This window comes from Ascidiella aspersa, chromosome 5 (genome assembly GCF_963924565.1).
Source record: "Ascidiella aspersa chromosome 5, kaAscAspe10.2, whole genome shotgun sequence".
Lineage (NCBI taxonomy): Eukaryota > Metazoa > Chordata > Ascidiacea > Phlebobranchia > Ascidiidae > Ascidiella > Ascidiella aspersa.
This window is the reverse complement of record NC_139451.1, coordinates 6,125,834-6,147,431: the sequence shown is the minus strand read 5'-3', so window position 1 is coordinate 6,147,431 and position 21,598 is coordinate 6,125,834. Positions and strand designations below refer to the sequence as shown.

The 21,598-nt window shown below is 34.8% G+C and overlaps 1 protein-coding gene across 3 annotated transcripts in view; it reads right to left on the bottom strand.

The window, feature by feature from the left end:
• Positions 1-1,670: 1,670 nt before the first annotated feature.
• LOC146141628 (palladin-like) overlaps positions 1,671-21,598 on the bottom strand; it is a 34,809-nt gene continuing 14,881 nt past the window's right edge. The window contains exons 4-16 of one of the 3 annotated variants that reach the window (XM_083389767.1): positions 20,733-20,826; positions 17,192-17,291; positions 16,738-16,830; positions 12,821-12,946; positions 11,801-11,899; positions 10,800-10,949; positions 10,053-10,150; positions 9,478-9,555; positions 8,071-8,203; positions 6,993-7,200; positions 5,805-5,967; positions 3,853-3,986; positions 1,671-2,565 (exon numbers count right to left, since the gene is read on the bottom strand). In XM_083389767.1, coding sequence (XP_083245893.1) covers positions 2,414-2,565; positions 3,853-3,986; positions 5,805-5,967; positions 6,993-7,200; positions 8,071-8,203; positions 9,478-9,555; positions 10,053-10,150; positions 10,800-10,949; positions 11,801-11,899; positions 12,821-12,946; positions 16,738-16,830; positions 17,192-17,291; positions 20,733-20,826 — 1,628 coding nt within the window. In that variant the 3' untranslated portion in view covers positions 1,671-2,413. Of the gene's footprint in view, positions 2,566-3,852; positions 3,987-5,804; positions 5,968-6,992; positions 7,201-8,070; positions 8,204-9,477; positions 9,556-10,052; positions 10,151-10,799; positions 10,950-11,800; positions 11,900-12,820; positions 12,947-14,942; positions 15,015-16,737; positions 16,831-17,191; positions 17,292-20,732; positions 20,827-21,598 lie in introns of all 3 variants that reach the window. The other 2 variants (XM_083389768.1, XM_083389769.1) reach the window with 2 other exon arrangements.

Sequence of the window (21,598 nt, the reverse complement as noted above, 5' to 3'; positions counted from 1 at the left end):
ATCGGAGGAGTACTGATACTACCACTTGACATTGGGTATCGGCTCCGATCCGATATTATCGGCCATCCCTGGATGTGAGACAGGGCACCTCAAAGGAAAGATCAGTATACAAAATATGGTTAGACATACTAGAAAGCAGTGTTGTAATGACTTAAGTCAATGACTTGACTTAAGTCCACTTAAGTTACTGTTTTTAAATGACTTGTCTTTTGGGCAAATGACTTTTAAAATAAATTGTTTTAGAATAAATTGTTTTAGTTAAGCAATTATTTATAAAATTGCGTTATTTATCCCAATCTTTGCACATAAAAGAATTTGGTTGTAATATGTTGCTTTTATTTTATTTTTCACTTGAGTTGCTCAAAATAATCGGAGGAGTTTGCCGGTTTTCATAATTTAAAGTTAAATTTTTTTAACAAGGACTGGACTTGAAGTTGACTTGCTCTAACTATGACTTGACTGGGACTTGACTTGGTGTTTATTCAAAAAGACTTGACTTGGACTTAAGTTATTTCACGAATGACTTAACTGCGACTTAGGTCATTTCAAAATGATTTGTTTACAATACTGCTAGAAAGCTGAATCAGAATCAAGAAAATCGCGAAAATTTTTAGCATTTATGTAGATAAAATAAGCAAAAAATTCCACGTTCAACTAAATGGAAAGCATAACCAGCAAAAGTTTTTATCGTAAATCTCTTGCTATTATTTTCTACCCCATCTCAGGTAAAATCTCTAAAAAAAGAAATATTTTTATTAGGCTAAACTTGTGCTAGCCAATTCGTAACTGAAATATTCTCAAATGGAAAAAAGGTTTTAAATATGACTTGTCTTAAGTGCACTTAAGTCACTGTTTTTAAATGACTTGACTTCACCTTGGGGTCAAATGACTTGGGTTAAATACGTGTTTTCATCAGATATTTTGTTTATAAAATTGTTTATTTATTTTAACTTTTAAAACAACTTACTTGTCATATTGTGTTTATGTTATTTTTTACTTGAATTATTGCTTCTAATGTTTTTAACAGTTTTATTAATTTAAAGTTTTATTGTTATGAGAAAGACTTAACTTGAAGTTGACTTGCTCTAATTATTACTTGACTGGGACTTGGCTGGTTATTTATTCAAAAAGACCTGACTTAAGTCATTTCAAAAAGACTTGTTTTCAACAATGATAATTAGCGATTTAAATTAAATTGATTGTGAAAAATTAAACCTCGTTCGATTTGAGAATTTAGTTTAAACTCGTTTTTTTTTTATCTAATTTAGGGAAACTAAAATGATCTAATTCTAGTTCTAATCGAATTTGTAATTGACTTGCTTTAATTATGACATTATGACTTGGTTGTTTATTTAAAATGACTTGACTTGGACTTAATTTTTTTTGCAAATGACTTAACTGGGACTTGAGTCATTTCAAAATGACTTGTTCTAATCTAATTTGTAATTGACTTGCTTTAATTATGACGTTGTGACTTGGTTATTTATTTAAAATGACATGACTTGGACTTACTTTTTTTGCAAATGACTTAACTGGAACTTGAGTCATTCCAAAATGACTTGTTTACAACACCGCTGATTACCTTATTTGGAATTAGACCAATACGGCTATTTACAAAGAGCAATTCATTCGTTAAGTTTCTTTTTTGCTGAAAAGTTTCGATGAAATCGTCAAGCGTGATGAATTTTATTTTTCATTGGATCACTTTAAACATTCCTCTCGTTACGACATGCAAATGATAAGGACAGTGAGCGTGATTCACATAAAAGGAAAATGTACAGAAATCATGCGAGAAATCAGTAAAACGTTGTCATTTGTAACACAGGGCGCGTAGCAGCGATGGGCTCTTTACAGCATAAGCAGTACTCGAAATGGATGAAGTCACAACAACTATTTCATTGTGCTTTTACCTCACTTTTAGGTGCGCAACTTGTTTTCAGGGGCGTACAACCCGAATAAAGACAGCTTCGTTTCAAAGAAACGTGTTTGTCTGTTTCCTTTTTCGGAAATTTTTAAAGGGATTAAAAACCAAAAAAAATTCGGCTAGTTTTCACCCAGAATGGCTTGCGAAAACAAAACACAATTTTAATAGCCTTGCTATGAAACAAGTATACCTGTTTCTTTTTTTATTTCTTAAAAATACTAAAATTCGATAAAACCTACACTACGAGTATTATGGCTTTATAGTATTTTTATTGAATTTAACAAGAAAACACGTGTAATGTGTTCTAAAATAGTTTTCATCTTTTTTTTTTTAATTCTAGTGGATTTTTCGCACCCTCATACACATCAAAAGCCGATTTTAATTAAAACGCTCCCCATTTAAAAAAAATACTTTCCCGCCAAGAAAACAGCGCGCTCATCCATTTCGAGCGCTGGCTATACACACGAAAGTAAATCTGGGATAAATAAGCTACAGCTCATCGGACTCGGGCAGAAAGTGCTGGGCCTGGGCGTCCGGGGTCAGGGCCTCCCTCATGTCGACCCCGGCCACTTTGGCCAGGTTGGCGTAGCGGTGGGGGGTGCGGATGCGGCGCCGGTTCGACGGCACGTTTGATGTAGGGCCTGGAACAAAACTCGAGGTTAAAGAAGTCTTGGAGATCTTCTAAATGACTTAACGGCTTAGCCATAAGACCGAAATAAGAACAACATCAACGTCGGAATGAAACACAGGTCGGAAAAAGACCAAAATAGAACTAATGCCTAATAGTCGTAATAACGTATAAATTGGAACAAGCCCTAATCTGTCGGAATAAAACACAGTTCTGAATAAGACCAAACTTGGACTAATGACTAATGGTCGTGGGACCGTCTAAATCGAAGTAAGTCTTAAACCCATCGGATTATACCTAAATGGTCAGAATCAGGCCTATACAACCTTTTAACCTCAAACCCCACCCCTAAGTAAATGACTAACTGCTTTAACCATTTCAACCACAATCCATTTTCTAACCCCACCCATTACCCACCAATAACCCTAAACAAATTTGGTGCCAAAACCGCGGCGCCCTAACGGCGCCATCCAAACTAGGGCGCCCAAACGTCGACACCAAAACGACCCATACCGCAAGCATGGCCCCCGATCGTCCCATACCCTCTCCCTACACTTCCAGGCGTTATTTCGGCCAATTAGGCCTTATTTCGACGAATTTGGGACTTATTCAGACAGGGTTATGTCTTTTTCAGACGATTAAGTTCTTATTTTGTCGTGGATATTAGTGCGTATTTGGCTTTATTGTGTCCTTGGTCTTAATACTATGGTTTTATTGATTTTTCTGCTTTAGGTATTGTTTCAGTTTTATTGTGTGTTTCCGACTAAACGTTTTTTTGTTGTCGGTTTCACAGCTGATGTTGGGCCTCGAATGAAAAAAGGCTTTAACTATTTAACTTTAAATGTGGGACCACTTGGTATAATATGCAGCTTTTTATGGCGCTGGTCTAGAATCCTGCCACCTTTTTTACAGTAACGAAACGAGTTGTCAAAATTGAAATAGCAATGAATAAATAAAAATGGGAAAATAAATAGAAGAATAAAAAAACTTGACATTAGGTTTATATCTAGAAAGTGACTATTTGCCCGGTTTGCTGGGGTACGCATACACCCATTAGTAATTAGTGTATCTATCGATCCAAACTACTTTGTTGACTGGGTAAATAGACTCTTCCTTATATCTATTGGTTTGCTTCTATTTGAAGTCATTGTCGCTATAACGTTTTAAAATACACTACCACTACCAGTCACCATATATACTTGTAAGAGCGAGTAGATTTCTTGTTTATAAACATTAAGTTGGTGATTAACACAACTTAATTGACACCTGTGTGCAATACATTGGCTTGCTTTATACTCACAGTACACATCTAGCTTGCAGTTACAGCTTGATATGCCAGCCTTGTTAGTCGCACTGCAGGTGTACCAGGCAGCATCTTTCATGCTGGTTTGTGTTATCTGAAGGCACACATAACCTGAGTCGTCTTGGTATAACCTGGAAAGAAAAAAACAACGTTTAGCAGTGTTAAACAAGTCATTTTAAAAAGAAGTCCTAGTCAAGTCATTCGTAAAATAAATTTCGTTAAAGTCAAGTCTTTTTTAATGAATAACAAGTCAAGTTCCAGCCCAAGTCAAGCTCCAGTCAAGTTATAATTAGAGAAAGTCAACTTCACGTCTAGTCCTAGTCATAAAAATAAAATTATAAACTATTAAAACTGGTAAACTCGCCCAATTATAAGCAATAATTCAAGTAAAAAACTAACATAAAGGCAATATGTAACAAGCAAATTTCTTTATGTGTAAACATTAAAATATATAAACCAACTTTATAAAATAAATAGCCAACTGAAAAGACTTAAATTTAACCCAAGTCATTTGCCCGAAAGACTTGAATCAACACAAGTCATTCTGACGTTTAGATAACAATAAATAGCTTTAACATTGGCGTTCAACCGTCTGTTATCCAATAAAGAACACATATCGCTCGACCAATCAGCGTAGAGCTACACAAAACTAATCAACGCCGCTTGAGCAGATTTGCAATTTTTATAATACTAAAACAGCCTCTCTAGAAAATTACCAGAAGCTATTTTTAATTTCTTATTATTAGGCCTGGTAGCAAGTTTTTATATGGCAATTTGTATGTTTTTTTACTGTAATAGACTAGGGTAGGAATGTACTGATATAGAATTGGAGTATTATCCCTTTTATAAGTAGTTCAAGACTATCAGTGATCCTAGAATTTTACGGGGTATTTTGTCGCATGGTGAAAGTTTTGGTTGTTTTACTTTAGTGAAAGGTATTTTTAATTTTCGCGCTAGTTTAAGCTGAACTGCTTATGTACTGCAGATCTGATAAAACGATAGCAAGGTTCGTAAAACGAAACGTAAAAAGGAAACAGACATGTACATAAAATTGTTGCTTTGAAATTTTTATTATATGTGACAACGTTTAGATGACCTATTTTGTTCATGTGTACAGTATTGTAGTTTGTCGAAATGGAAGGGGCGAAACCGTTATTTAGGGGGGCATAGATTTATTTTTTAGGGATGACGTCACAAGGTTATCTCATAAAGTTACGATAAAACGTAAAAAAAACTTAATTTTTGAGGGTGCGATGAGTCGCAAGGCGCATTCGTGGTAAAACAATTTAAACAAAAAATGCCAAAACTTACTAGAAACCAAAGGTAAATTCGCGAGAAGGGCGAACAATTTTCGCATTCACGTATTTAAAACAGGAAATATAAAGTTTATAGGGCACGGCTATCACCTTATTATCGGACGAGTGCCGATACTACTACTTGGTATCGGGTATAGGCTCCGATACGATATTATCGGACGAGTACGGATACTTCCACTTGGTATAGGGTATCGGTTCCGATCCGATATTATCGCATATCCATAAAAAAATACAACTTAAAGTAGTTACAAACCAAGAACAAAGTTTAAGTTTCAAACTTTTTTTCGAGTTTCAAAAAAATTTATAAATAAAATTCAATTGTACAATTGTTCTTCCGGCAAAATTTTATTAAAGGGACAACGTTTCGACCACCTGCTCGGTCAATCTTCTTTAGGGCAATATTATTGCAACTAACGCGAAAACATATATATACATACCAAGCAAACAATTAAAGAAACTAAAACAACAATGAACCACGTTCTAAACCACGAGCGCGACAAAATGAGCTAAACACCCGACAACCTGACAATGCGAAACAACAAGGCTGCAGCTTTGCTAGCCGGAAGAACAATTGTACAATTGAAACAATGCCTGGAACAGCATATTCAAAGATAAAATGTAGCTGATACTCACTGTGTCCTTGCATCCTGCATAACTTGATCGGAACCCTTCTTCCAAATGATGATCGGCTTCGGCGCCCCGACCACCCTGGCCTCCAACCGCACGGGGTCGCCCTCTGCCACGCACTGCGCCGACAAACGTTGGACGAATGCAGGGGCCGTCATGAATTCGCGTGCTGTGACGACATAAAAATATGAAAAATGAAGAAAAATGGAACACCAGGTGTCCATAATCCTACCCAAAAACGTATGTTTTGCCCAATTCAACCACGTTAAAGCAAAATAACATTAAAAAATCGTTTCAGCCCAAATGCACCCCCTAAAAACAAAGTTGGAAAATCAAAAATGTGCTTAAACTACATAAAGACCCTTTTTATGCTGCACGTAAGTGTTTTCTGTTTTTTTTTAACATAAAAAAACTACGTATAACGTTTGACGTAACTGGTGACGTCCTGTTGTGACGGAACTTTGAAACGTCAGTCGTGTAATTTTTTAAAACAAACAAAAAAAACGCTTCTGAGACATATTAAGATAATATAAAAAAAAAACGATTATTAATTATTTTCCTAACAATTTAAATAAGTGAATAAGGCTTTTTCTTTCAAATAATGTTAATTTGTTTCATAGCTAAACCTACGTGTGACGTTTTAGTTGGTAGAAAAATATTAACCTAGCTCCAAATGTACGTTTTTAATAATTTAAAAGAGTGAACGAGACCCATTTACTTTCCCTATTACAAATTTATTTAAGAGCTAATCTTACGCGTAATGTGTAGTTCAGTGTATTTTCCCAATGATGTAAAACCCGTTTATATTTCCAACTGCAAAACTATTTCCAATGTTGTAATGACTAAGTCAATGACTTGATTTAAATGAACTTAAGTCACTGATTTGACTTGACTTAAGTCATTTAGAAAAATGTTTGAATTGACTAAAAGGCTTTTGTACCAATGATTTTTTTTTTTTTTTATAAAATTGGGCTATTTATCTTAGTTTTTTGCACATTTTTTTTTAGTACTTTACCAGTTTTAGTACTTTAGGTTTTATTTTTGTTACAAGGACTTGACTTGAAGTTGACTTGCTTTAATTATGACTTGACTTGGAAAACCTATGACTTGGACTGGGACTTGCTATTTGTTGGAAAAGACTTGTCTGGGACTTCTGTCTTTTACAACACTGGTTATTTCACAGCTATAACCCACGTGTAACATGCAGTTGAACGTGTACACTTGTGCTTCCAGCCTTATTCGTTGCAACAATGGTGTACTGTCCTTCGTCCATCGGCGAAGCCCGCTCCAGCAGCAAGCTATGCACGTTGTTCTCACGCACCAGCACCTTATGCAGCTGGTCCTGGCGAACTGGGCGGCCGTTTATAAGCCAAGCGATGTCTGGAGTTGGCAGCCCTGTTACCTAAAAAAAACGAGTGAAAAATTTCTTATTCGTTCGTTTTTTTTTAAATCGTAGATTAATGGAATACCATATCAACAAAGTTTCGTAGATTAGCTAAGGGATGCCCGATACTTGACATTTTATTGCGATACCGGAACATGATATTTGGGCCAAAATGTATCACAATCCGAAACCATTAGTACCACCATAGTATTGAGAGAGTTCCGATACTACCACTTGGTATCGGGTTTCGGCTGCGATATTATCTTAGATTCCTATGTAGTTTACATAAATATTGTTTCATTCATCATAAAAACAACTTGGCACGCATATATCTCAAGGTTTACAAATACGTGATACCTAAGGGTACCCCTAGGTATCACTAGGTATTAGAAACACCCCTATAGGAGGTATACACACATACGATATTTATAGGTATACAAACAGTGATACCTATATAAACATAAGGTACCTATAGGTACACCAACATGTGAAACCATATAAATATACATATCTGTGATTATGTATACATACATGTGATATTTACACGTATACAAACTTAAGATACCTTAAGATACCTATAGGTATAGAAACATAAGATACCTAACAAGTAATTTGAACGTGAAGCCCTGTAGAATGTGTAGATAACAAAAGTGTGTACCCAAGTCTTTAGGAGTACAAGCATAAAACACCTAGATATTCGAACGAGTGATACCTATATGAATACGAACGCATGATACCTATAGGTATAAAAACATAAGATACCTATAGGTGTTCGAACAAGTGATAGCTATAGTAAGATACCTATAGGTATATAAACGAGTGATAAATATACGTTTACAAACATAAGACACCTATAGGTATTTAAACGTGTGATACAGACGTACAAACCTTAACGTCGAATCGGACGAGTTTTCCTTCGTCAGCTTTTGTGTCAGGGGCAGGTTTCTGTATGAAGGTGGGTCTGTAGTACTTTTCAACCGGACTCACTTCGTCAGCTGCCAACTCACCCTTGTCAGGCATTCTGTCGAACGAGTTTTCACATAAATACTCCACGAAAACGAGTAACACGATGTTACTCGCCGAGTAGCAGTTTATTTTAATCTAAATCAGGAATAGTCAAACTGCGGTTTAAAGAGTTAATTCTGGGGCCCGACAGAATATTGTCCTAATGAAGGTAAAACACAGTTGAAATATTGCCTAACCTAATTTTGATGAAATGGTAAACTGAACGACAATTTGATAAAGCTCACTAGAATTTTTGTTGCATCGTCATTTATATTTTATTTGTTTAACGATAATTAAGTAAGACAGAAAATTTATATCCGACCGTGATCGTCAGGCCTTTTATTCGAAATTTAATAAAAAAAAAAAGTTTGGTGGCCCTTGATTTCGGATTTCGTTTTATACAACGTTTGTAACTCGTATACCTAAATTTCCTGGATTTTTAAATAATAAACTACTAAAACCTTGTATTTCAGTTTAAAAGGCTTTTTTACAACAGATGCCAAAGATCGTGTTAAGTTATGTCAAATAAATTTTTTTACGCGAGCAAAACTAATGTCTTTGTTCAAAGCAAGTCATTAAATACTAGTTTAATTTTTTTCTAACGATAATATAATTGGTCCCGGCCTATTATAGGCGGTCGTCTTCATGGCCCAATGCGTTTTAGAGAGGTTGATAAATTGCCAAAGTCATTAGGAGATAACACAATGACGCAGGATCACACACGTTTAATAAATGGGTGGCAAGTTGTAAGTTAGATTGGTTGGTGATTTGAGAAGTAAATAAGGATAGGATGAAGTGTAACTTTATTTTATGAAAACAAAATTAGAACACAATGGCTGGAGGTTTTAGTTAGACGTAGAATGAATATCAAAGCCCAAACAAAAGTAAGTAGCATTTTGTGAACGTTTCGGATATAAATTTATTCATTTTTAACAACTTAATTATTTTTTTCTGAATGGAATAAAGAATTATTGGAAACGTTAACAAAATGCTACTTACTTTTGCAATCTGTATGAGCTTTGATATATTCATTGACAAAAAAAACAAGACTTTTTGAAAATATTAAAATGAAAACATGCAATATGAAATTACGAAAATGAAATAGAAAATACAGTAAGCCTACAAACTTACAACCCAAATAGTACAACCCAAAAAAAAAAAAATATAAATTGATAATAAAATTATAAAAATTAAACAGAAAAAAGTGTTGTCACTGAAAACATACACATACATCCAATAGAAACAATAACGAATATTTTGATATATTTCTATCAAATTGAAAATACTTACTGGAATACCGCGTCGCTAGTGGGCGATATAGAGTGTGGTGGTGACGTCATGCGAGGACTGAGTGATCTGCATTGTGAGCTGTTACGTCACAAGCAGTAAAACAATGGTTATGGATAGTGGATGCATGTTTCAAACTTTAGGAATTCAACAAAAAAAGAGAATATTTTCAAACGTTATATGATGCACATTTAAAAATGCGAAAATGTTTACTACAGTATCATGCTTTTGTGAATACAGGCAATGTTACCTTGTCATACAAAAACGAAATACCAAAATGAAATAAATATAGTCATGCAGAAATAAGGTGAGTTGGACACACTTAAATTCAAGTAAATTGAGAAACAAAAAGACGAGTTTAAACAAGTATCATGAAAGACTGTAAGAGTATATACTATTAGTTCTTTGTAAATCTAAGAAAGCCTAAAAATTAATAATACTAGGAGAGTGTTAAGTAAAACAACATTAGTCCGATTTTTTATGAAAACCACTGTAGTATGTACCTTGAATTTATGAAACAATGCCTAAATTGGTCAAATCTATTCTGATAGAAGTCAATATAATGTTAGATAGCTTACCTTGTTCGTGGAGATGTTGGATGTTCAGCAGCCTTATCATTCACACTTGCTTGTCTGTCAGTCACTACAGCTAATCGTCCAGTACTGCACACTTTGCCCTGCGAGAAAAACTTCATTTAAGCAAAAACTCTTTTGCAAGAACCACTGTTGTAAACAAGTCATTTTGAAATGACTCATTCCAAGTCAAGTGTTTTGCAAAAACAAAAAGTCAAGTTATTATGACAGCAATTTCAACTCATGTCATTGACATAACGGTAAACTGGTAAATTATTAAATTGCTAAACGCGTCTGGTTATAGCAACAATCAAACTAATATTAACACAAACGCAATATAGAGCAATAAATGTGTTCTAAATAACGTATAATGTTGGTAGAAACAACTAGGGTTTCCGATAAAAGGCCCTTTTTTCATGTTATTAGACTGACGAATTAAGAAGTTTAGGAGCCTCCAGTGATTAATCGAATAATAGTTGATAAATTTACTTTCCAAGTTAGATTACTGCATTTAATCACAAATCATGACGGAAATCCCGATATTAATTTGGTATCGGACCGGCATGATAGCACCCTAGTATTTATAAAACTTAGTATCGGATTAGCTGATAGCACCCTAGAATCGGACGAGCGCCGATACTACCGGTTGGCACCAGGTGTGAAACTAAAATTCTTTTTGATCCAAACAAAATATAGAGTTGCTTCTTAATAAAGCGTCAAAAACAACATATTTTAAGAGTAAAAGAGTTTCACCTGCGGGTTGGATGCTAGTGCTGTATAGTTCCCATCGTCCTCAATACAAAGGTGCGCAATGTTCAGCTCATGATGGCCATCACCACTCGACTTCTGGATGTAATGCTGGGAGCGCTTCGATATCTGCTTGCCGTCCTTGAACCAGAATACCTAGACAGGGAAACGACGAACGTTAAGCAAGCATATATTCTATAGACTAACAGTAATGTAAACAAGTCATTTGCGTATTAACTGAAGTCGAAGTCAAGACGGTAGCAAAAAATAACGAGGCAAATCTCAGTCCAAGTTACACAAGCTATAGTTTGAGAGAATCAACTACAAGTCAAGTGATTTAAAAATATAACGGTAAACTATAAACATTGGTAAAATTGTCCGAATATTAGCAATAAATAACCTCACTAAAAAGTAACTAAAACTCCAATATACAGATTTGCAAATTGGTTTATGTACAAATAGTGAGATAAATGCCCCAATTTTATGAAATCATGTTACATGAAAACACTTAATATTTCAGCCGATGTCAACTTAATTACTAAGTTCATGTAAAGTTATTTTACTGAAAAAAAGAAAATTGCAACCCTGTAGTCACGTTAAATAACAAAAAACTACTCAGGGACAAAAAAAAAACTGAGGTTTATATGTAACTAATTTATTAATCTTGTATGATTACTATACGGTTCACAATTTTTATCTTTTGTACGGCCTTGTTATGCTTTACGATAAAAAAATAACAAAACTTGTTATTGGCATTTAAAAGCGACAGTTTTTAAGGTCTATGATATTTGTCCACTAAGAAGCTTTTTTCATACAACGTAAGTTTTTTTACATAAAAAGCAGATTAAGGATTTTATACAATATTATGGTCTCTGTATTTTTATTGAAATTACTATGGAAACCCGTGTATTGTACTTCAAAAACTTGTGATTTGCATTCCAAAAATACCCTATTCAATTTTACACATAATAATGTTATTGTGGGCACAAAATAAAACGTTGATTTACCATCGCTTTCGGGTTTGCTGAGACCTTGCACACAAACTTGGTGGATGTTCCGTCCAATGCCTTGAAGTTCTTAAGGGTGGTCACGAAAGTCGGGGCACGCTACACAGAGAAAAAGGCAATTAGGAAGTACGATGATATCGGATCGAAGCCGATATCTGATGCCAAGTGGCAATATCGGTACCAAGCTGATAGTAGGGTGTATCGGTAGCCAAACAAAAATATATGTTGAAGCCAGAGGTTTTAAAACTTTTTGACACTTTGTTTTTTAACTTTCTGGTGAACCGGTAAAAAAATGCTAAAAAATATATAGAAAAATCCGTTCATAAAATTCGCGTTTTTTAGGAATATAAAAGCTAATAAAAACATAATTTCCATCTAAACATATAAAGAAAACGTTTTGGCGGACAGGCAAAAAATCATCGCAAACCGGTGGTTGAGAACAACTGATTTAAGACATAGTTCGTGAAGTAGAGCTTACTGCTTTGAAGAGGTAATTTCTGAGAAAACCCCACATTATATGCCGAAGATAAATAGGCTTATAAATAGGAAAAATGTCTGCCTTATAAAATGAACATCATCACTACTACACTTTATTTTATGTGTTTTTCGTATTTAAGCACATAACGTAAGTCAAAGTCAAGTCATTTTGAATAATTACTAGTCAAATACCAGTTAAGTCAATTTCCAAGTCAAGTGCGATATGTTTTAGGTAGAAAAATTAGGATAAATCACCCATTTTTTTTAGCAAAACTGCTCAATGCAAGCATTCTATTTTAACCCAAGTCATTCGTCTAAAAGACTTAAATCAATTCAACTCAAGTCATTTATCCCGAAAGACTTAAGTAAAGTCAAGTCATTTTAAAATGGTGACTTAAGTGTACTAAGTCAAGTCATTGACTTGAGTCATTACAATTACAACACTGGGTATCAGTCTTATTTTGGTCGTATTGTGTAATGTGTTTTTTCCAACGTTGATGTTGTTCTAGTTTCATATACTTAAGCCTGGACTCGGAACTCTACCTGATCGGCTAGTGGCACTTCATCAAACAAAGCATCTTCAGGGTCTTCATTAATCGGTGGAGTTCGCTCCAGTCTGTATTCTATCTCGTTCATTAAACGCTGCTCGAAACCGGAGATCTTATATTCCTACAACACCAAGTCAATTGGTTTCAATTCCTTGGTAAAAAAGGCTTAGAGCTTAACTCAAAAATATGAGTAGGTCAGTACAGTAGCATTATATGTAGGTTGTCCAATCAAATAAATAATGTAAGTGGGTTTACTATTAACTGTTTTGTGTAAAGATCATCATAAAAGTTGGTTTTGTAGCTTAATAATGAAAACTATAACATACCCGAACCTTACTATAAAAGCTGGAACGCAATCGCAATCATTATGAGTTTTGAATTGTGTTGCACCTCTTATAATCAAGGCTTGGATATATTTTAGACACATTAAATACTGTTAATACAAGTGCGTACCGAAACGTCTTTATTAAGATAATGTTGTTTTACCCAGCTTATTTGGCTTTGATATTCATTGTTAAGCTACATTACAGAAATCCGTGCATAGTGTACCTATAGGTTGGTTTTGCATTTCCAAAACAAATACAAATTAAATTAAATTCGATATCGTTTATCTGATCACGCTTATTAAAAAACTCATTAATTTACAAACTAAAAATAGTTATTTATCAGTACCATCTGATTTACGAAACATTAAGAATTCTTAAAGAGGTGTTAAATTAAGTAAATTCATCTGACTGTAAACAAAACATTACCAAATACCTTATACATTTCAACGCCGTTTAAAGTGCAAGCATAAATAAAAATATATAACTATTTATTTATATACTATGAACAAAGCAGAAGTTAAAGTGAAAGTGTAGAGAAAGCAGAAAATCGAGCAGAATATGTGGTGAAAGATGTTTTGCAGAGAAAAAGAAAAAGTGATTTTTTCGTTAAACTTATCGAATAAATGCAAGTTGGAATATTATTGTGAGTAACTGTGTGACGTGTACGACATACAAACATTTCCATCCAAGCTGTGAGTTTTCAAAGTTGTTTTTTATTAATAGCGATCTCAAAGTTGTGACATATGTCTAAATTGGATTATTATTTCTTCAATAGAATTGCCTTAGTCTGGGCATTTTACACGACGTATTTTATAAAGCACTACCTGTAACGTGCATTTAAAATTAGTAAAGGGGTGTACATAATGCTAAAACACAAACATGTATACATCTAAATGGTTAAAGCGTCTATTCAATTAAAAATTAGGAATAAATATTCCAAACAATATTAGTTTTATCCTTATTAAATAACGCACTGTGGTACTTGTTTGTTGTTATGAATGATTGATAGTGTAATAGACTCAAAACACAAACATTACCCCATCAGTCATATTGAGATGACCTAAGTCCAATTCAATCTATTCGTAAAATAACTCAAGTCCAAGTAAAGTCTTTTCGAATAAATAAAAAGTTAAGTCCCAGCCAAAGTCATCTGTTGCTTAAGTCATGTCCCAGTCAAGTCATAATTAGAGCAAGTCAACTTCAAGTTAAGTCATTGTCATAAAATGAAACTGTAACTGATAAACTCGTCCGAATTAGAGCAATAACTCATGTAAAATATCATAAACGCACCGTATAGCAATCAAATTGTTTTATGTGCAAATTTTAGGATAAATATCCCAATTGAAAAAAAATGCTTAATGGAAAAACCTAATTTTAGCCGAAGTCATTTTGACTGAAAGACGTAAGTCAAACCAAGTCATTTTGACCTAAAGACTTAAGCCAAGTCAAGTCATTTTGACAAAAATATCTTAAGTCAAGTCAAGTCATTAAAAAACAGTAACTTAAGTGCATTAAGTCATTACATCATTGCATAACTCTTTCATGTACCTGAACAATTTTAATTAGGACTATATATGCAGCAAAAGCGGCAAACACGACTATGGGAGTGTTTTTGTGTAAAAATTCCAGCTCAAAAGAGACCCAGTTCACTCCTTTTCGAAGCACCGCAAAATTTCACGGGCGTTAATCATGCAACGCGCCGCGATATGCGGGCGCAAAAAACGTGACAGGCGCCGGGAGCCGTGAAATTGTGCGGCGTGAAATTTGGTGGCGCGCGGATGGGTGAAATACCTGAGGCTCGATTTCGAGAACTGCCGCCAAAGTTGGCGAGTAAAGTATGTAGTCGCCCTGAACATTCCCGTCCTGAAAGGGATCAGTCACAGTAACGTACATTTCAACGTTATTTATTTGCTTTTAAATGGACTGTTTTTCAACTTTTATAAGGAAATTTTGGGTTGAACGTCATGCGTTTCGGAGCACCATAACTGGAGGTTTAGTTAGACGTAGTATAAATATCAAGGCCCATATAGAAGAAGGCAGCATTTTGTGAATTTTTGTGAATTTCGAATGAATCTTTATTCATTTTCAACATTACGAATAGATAGTACATTTTATCTTTGAGCAGCTAACAATGACATTAAACATTAGCTTAAAATCGCACTTTGCAGCTCGTTTATGTTTGCTGTTGTTCGAGGGACGGTTTGGCGTTACTTAAAACACCAAAAGGCTGAAGGAGTAATGTGGCGTCTAAGCTTTTAATGTAACTTTTTAATGCCTTTAACAAAATCAGTCCATCAACATGTTGTCACGGCGCGGTTAAAGGTACACGAAGTTCGAACTTTGTCTTGCAGTTTTCAGAATTGTTGACGAAATTAAGACTGTTCTGACCTTTTAAAGCTCTCGTAATGTTTGCTTCAGTTTAGACAGGCACATTTCTTGGCTTTAGTTTTTCTATTTGACAAAGGGTTCTTTTCTTGTTTTACGGAGGTAAGCTTGCAAATACAATGCCATCGTTTTAAACCACTTATCTTTATAGTTATGCTATTCTACTGAAATAGCTTCGTTATTAATAAAAAGGGTTATTTGTTGCCTTAACTTTAATTTTATATCGGTCATATATTTATTAGAATTTAACAGAATCACTTCCAATGGCAGACCTGGGCAAAGTAGGCTACGTCCTGCAAAAATAGATATTAACGTTTGAAGTTTTGATTTTTAAATTTTTTTATTAAATAAAAAATATTATGTGACTTTTAGATCCGCTGTTTGTGTCGGCATCTATATTGCTTTTTTGTGACTTATTGCTACACAACAAAAAGGCGATAAAGCCTTTATGAGGCACAAGGTTATAAAGGATATTCAATAGTTAATAGCCATACAGTGCGGATGAATTTAAAAACTGTCACTGTCTTTTACTTTTTTTGTAATGTTAACAGTTGTACATTAGATTTAAGCTTTTTTTCTACCTAATATTAGACAATTAAAGGGTGATAAAGCCTTTATGGAGCACAAGGTCAGTGATCGGCAACCTTTTTCTAGTCCTGACTCAAACTGAGAAAGGGTCTCCGCGGGCCGTAATACATTTTAACTGATACTTTTGTTAAAACCTGCAGTTTCAAGCATTTGTTTAAACAACTGTTAATCAGGGACGGACCTACGATTTTTGCAATAGCTTCTTAACAATTTGCGGCCAAGAAATTGAAATTTGCTCTATTAGGGAACGAACCTCAGCCCAAGGTATAATCCGAGTCCAATCGATTTTAGCGTTTATTTTGTTTTTTTGTGAGTTAATTTTAGACAAGGTTAATCGCGTATAAAGTGATCAAGTCTTTAAGATCCACAATGTTACTTTTTACTGCTCGCCGAAATTGATGTGTTCAACGCCAGCTTTAAGAAACTCAGTGATTTGCTATTGATTGTTGTTCAAAAGAGATTTAAGTGAAATAAAAGAAAGGGAAGAGATGTATACATCAGTATTAATTTTTTTTTGGAGATATTTTAAAATTTTAAAAAGATTCCATTAGAATTTTTGAAAGTAGAGCGTTTGAAAAGGGGAGGGGAGACCATTTTTAGGGGGGCATTGCACCTGTGTGGGGGAGGTAGGTGTTGGTGACGACATAGACAATCTTTGTTGGATATCCCGCTCGATAATTGCAAGAGTTCGACTCGAACTGCTTCTCTAGAATTTTTTGTCAAACAAAAAGTTTTTTTTTACTTGTTGTCCAGCAGTTGGTAATGCCGCTTAAAAGTAAAAAAAAAACTATTTATTAATATTTTTAGGATATTTTTTCAATAATACTTGGTCAAACTTTTCGATATTATTTAAACAGATGATGTTTGAAAAGCAAACATAAACCTTTTGGTTTTCATAAATATTGACAAAATGTTTTCAGAAGTTGAGATTAATTGTCAAACCTTTATAACTTAATATGTAGAGATTTGTCAATATTTTCTGAAACAAATTTTGTCATTATGTTTTATAGAGTACAATTGTTTTTGAATAAATCAACAAAAACGCAACTGCCAAGATTATATTTTACCTGTTTGCCGCCCTTAGATGGTGACGTTGCATTCTTGGCGACTTCTTGAACCAAACGATCCTTTTCCGCCTTGAAGTTGTGGCTTTCGTTTGCATTGTGGCTGAAAATGCGCAAAAAGTTGCAAAACAACGCTAAACTAAAGCTCATGCAACTAATTATTGGATCTTACCCCCCCTCCGAATTTTTTTTATTTTATTTAGAGTATCTTGCCCAAACTGTCAAGCATAATATATCAAATATCGCTCGTCGAAATTAAAATTGGGCAACTTCACAAAACCGACACCTTTTAAGTTAACTCCATTTTTCCAAGATCAAAACTTTTAGTTAGTTTTGGTTGCAGCGCGCAAATTGTTCCATTTATCTATTCGGTATGTTATCATTTTTTGTGTTTAATAAAACAAATATCACCTTCACAAAATAGTAAAAAAGTAACTGTGATTTACCACAACAAAGCCCTTTGTTACCTTCATCATATTACTTATATTTTTGACGCCAATCATAATTGCACCTTAATTTATGTTTAGTTCGATTTGTGTAACCCACCTTAATTTGAGCAAAATATACATTTTAATTGAGACAAAATTAAATCAGCCATTCAAAATCGATATAAAATGTAGGCTGAAACATACTCATACGAAGGTGATAGTGACGTCATAATGGGTGTTTGTTGGAACACTGGTGATGGTGAATTTCTGGTGCAATCTGGTTGTGGTGAATTTTGGATTCTGTCAAGCGATGGTTGAGCGAATTGCTGCGGAGATGGTACGTTTCTCGCGAATGGTTTCTGTGATGGTTGAGATTGGACGACTGGTTGATGAAATGGTTCGTTTCTGGTAATTTCTGGTGGAGGAGATGGTAAACTTTCGGAAATTTCTGATAAATTTCTAGTGAATTCTGGTTGCAAAGATGGTAAATTTCTGGTGAATTCTGGTTGTGGAGATGGTAAATTTCTGGTGAATTCTGGTTGTGGAGAAGGTGAATTTCTTGCAACTGGCGATGAACTTCTAGCTATTGGTGACAATGAACGAGGGCTGGTGGAATATAAATGGTTCAAACAGCAAAACGAACATAACAGGCAGTTGAAACACCAATACAGCCATAAATAGCAATATTGAAAATATTGAACACAACAAACGTGAGAATAATGAATATAACATGACAAATATTTTGGTTTATACCAGGAGTTAGCAAACATTTTAAGGGCCCGTATAACTGTAAGGCCTGGCAATTGCGGGTCGAATATAAAATTTGCGCCAAACTTTCTTAACTTTATTATCGTCAAACAAAGGAGATGCAAATAACTATGCAATAAAAAAATGTAGTGATCTTTAAAAAATCGGTGTGTAGTTTATAATTGGTTTCAAATTGCATCTTGCGATTACGACATTTCAATCAGAATTTGTTATTAAGGAAAAAGGGCCGCGGGACGGTAAAATTAAATCTGCGGACAGGATTTGGCCCGCGCGCCGTAGTTCGATGACTTCTGCTTTACATGATACGTATATTAATCCGATCATGTCTACAATGTTGTGCCAGTTCTTTCACTGTGTACTAGATAAAAAGCCTGACAACTCAAAAGTGGCATTTAGACCTATTACCGGTTGCAACAACTGTACAATAAAAAAAAACTTTAAATAGGCTAAATATTGCGTATATTGAAATCCTAAACGTGTCCTATATTTTTTGCAAAATGTATATTTTTTGTCGACGTACACATTTTAAAACTCGCATTTTCCGAATAATCAAATCGTGGTATCTAAATTGCGGTCTATAAAATCCGATTCATTTCTAGCGCGAAATCGGTTCAGCTTTAACTCTAAAACTAATTCCTTCCATCAGGAATTGGCCAAACATTGATTTATGTTAAGTGACATACAAATCATTATATTTTAACTGGTTTTACATCCTATTAAATACTGTAAAAATAGCGTTAAACAGACTTAAAAAATATGCCTGAATTGAGCATTAATTCCAGTATAATTTTCTTTAGGAAGGCAAAACGGTTGTAATTAAATTCAGGGTTCTTAAATTGAAGATATGGTATTGTGTGAATGTCCCAGTTTAACAATAAACACCAATGACATCACAATGAATGAATGTTGTAGTCGGACTTCGAATAAATGTTTTTAAGCAATGCAGATGTAAAAAGCTTTGTGTTTTTGTAATACAAACAATGTAGGCGCCCTTATAGCAAAACTTAAGTTATAATTAGTTTTTTTTTAGAAATGATAAGTTTATCTTAAAGATATTTTTCATATGGTATACGGAGTAAGTATTCTATCAACTTTTAAACAACTGTGCAATTTTCCTTTATTTCGCAGTACCAGCTGAAAATGGTTGATGTCTTGGTGTTACAGACAATTTATTGAAAATTACTAGTTATTTACCTGCTATAATAAGAAGCCGTTGGTCCGACCAATTGTATGGGGCTTATAGCTCTGGGTGACACTTGATGTACAGGCGATGGCGAACGAGTGTTAACTGGTGACGTGGCGTTATGCGATGACGTTGGCTGTACGTCATCAATGACGTAAATGCAGGGGTTTCGCGGGGTGAAGTTGAGCTTTGAGACCTGGGTGGGGGTGAGGGTGTAGCAGCTGGTAGCGTTTCGTGGGGCTTGGACTTGGGGTTGGGATAGGGGTTGGGATTCGAAATGGGGGTGTGGGGCTGGTGATGGGTGATTTGATGATGAACTGAAATGTAATGGACGCGAATGGGTGAAATGAGCATAGAAAACGAAAGGTATTAAAGACCCCAATTTATATACCGGGTGCCTACGAAAAGTCTGTTACTGAAATCTATTGATTTAATCAGGAGTTTGGTGCAAGCAATACAAGACTGGATAAATCTGACCTGCGGCGAGGTTCCAACGCTCGACCACGGCCGAACCGGGACCGTCGCTTTGGGCTAGATTTTTATGGCCTTGTCTTGCTTGCACTGCAATCCTGATTGAACCGACTGACTTCTGTACTAGCCCTTTCGAAGATACCCAGTATAATATTATAGCGCAACATTTGACTGGTACTACTTCAGCAGGGCAGATTACCGTATATTATACCCATGTGCATTCCATGTCAGTCAACCAATGTATGTAAAACGTAGGTGTGTAAAGGTTTTAAAGGATGATCTAATGATGACTGGAATGCTTGAAGATAAATTAATAGGGGAATAAGTTGAAGATCGAAAGCAATGGCAATGATAATAATTCATATAATTTCAATCACTGAAATACACAAACGTGTATAACACTGTGTAGAATGTAGGTGGATATTTCTCTTTGTAAAATGACAAATTTTTTGGTTTACAGTTTAAACCACTTGGTTCTCGTTTAAAGGCAAAAACATGGCTTTTATTAAAAGGGGCTTTACCCTTTTCTAAACCGGGAAATACCCATTAGTACAACTAGAACTGTGGCGAATGAATTTATTAAAAGGATGCGAATTCTCAACGCTATATTTTTTGCACAGTGACAAAACAAGGTTATGATATAGACTAGAAAAAAATGTGCGAACAAATGTATGTGTGACTCGTTAGTATTTACCTGTAGGCTGGTAGCACCTTAGTTGGTTTCGGTGGCTGAGTAGCCGCTTGAGGCGCTGCTGCCGACTTGGTAGATATTGTGTGGTATCCGCCCCCTGTGCGCAATTCACTAATGTGGTAAACCGAAAACTATAAAATCCCTAAACACAACAAATATAGAATGAATACAAAAGCCCATACAGAAGTAGGTAACATTTTTAAGAGTTTCGAATAAATCTCAAGATAATGGCTGGATGTTGTAGTTAGACGTATAATGAAAATCAAAGCCAATACAGAAGTATAGGTAGCACATTTTAACGATGTGAATACTTTCTTCTTCAATTTTAAAATGCTAAATAAATCACAGTAAATGTACTTAATAAAATTAAGCTGCTAAACCTATCCTTCTTTTATTCCGTCAGCAATGCACTTATTGTTACAGCCCAGGAAACAGCAAACGCACATCTCTATATCCGATTACAAAGCGTATTTCAATTACCTTTACTTTTATTTTCGGACAAAATATCTATGGTTAGAAAGCTTTCAATATGAATCCCATTCGCACCGACGGTGCTTTACTATTGGGCACACACCCATACTACAACTTGGTATTGAGTATATTTGTGTACAGATTTAATCGAGTAAAGCAAGTAGTAATGACCGAAATTGGATCGGAGCCGATACTCAATGCCCAGTGCTAGTATCGGTACTGGTATGAAACAAGGCTGGTATTGGTGCCGATCTGATAACAAATTAATATAACAATTTTCAATGAAACATGAACACACATATGTGTGTTTACAACTGAAATCTAGCCCTTCTGAAGCTGCTTTTTGACCAACGATTACGGCTTACATATCATTAGTATACCGAAAGCCATTGCAGACT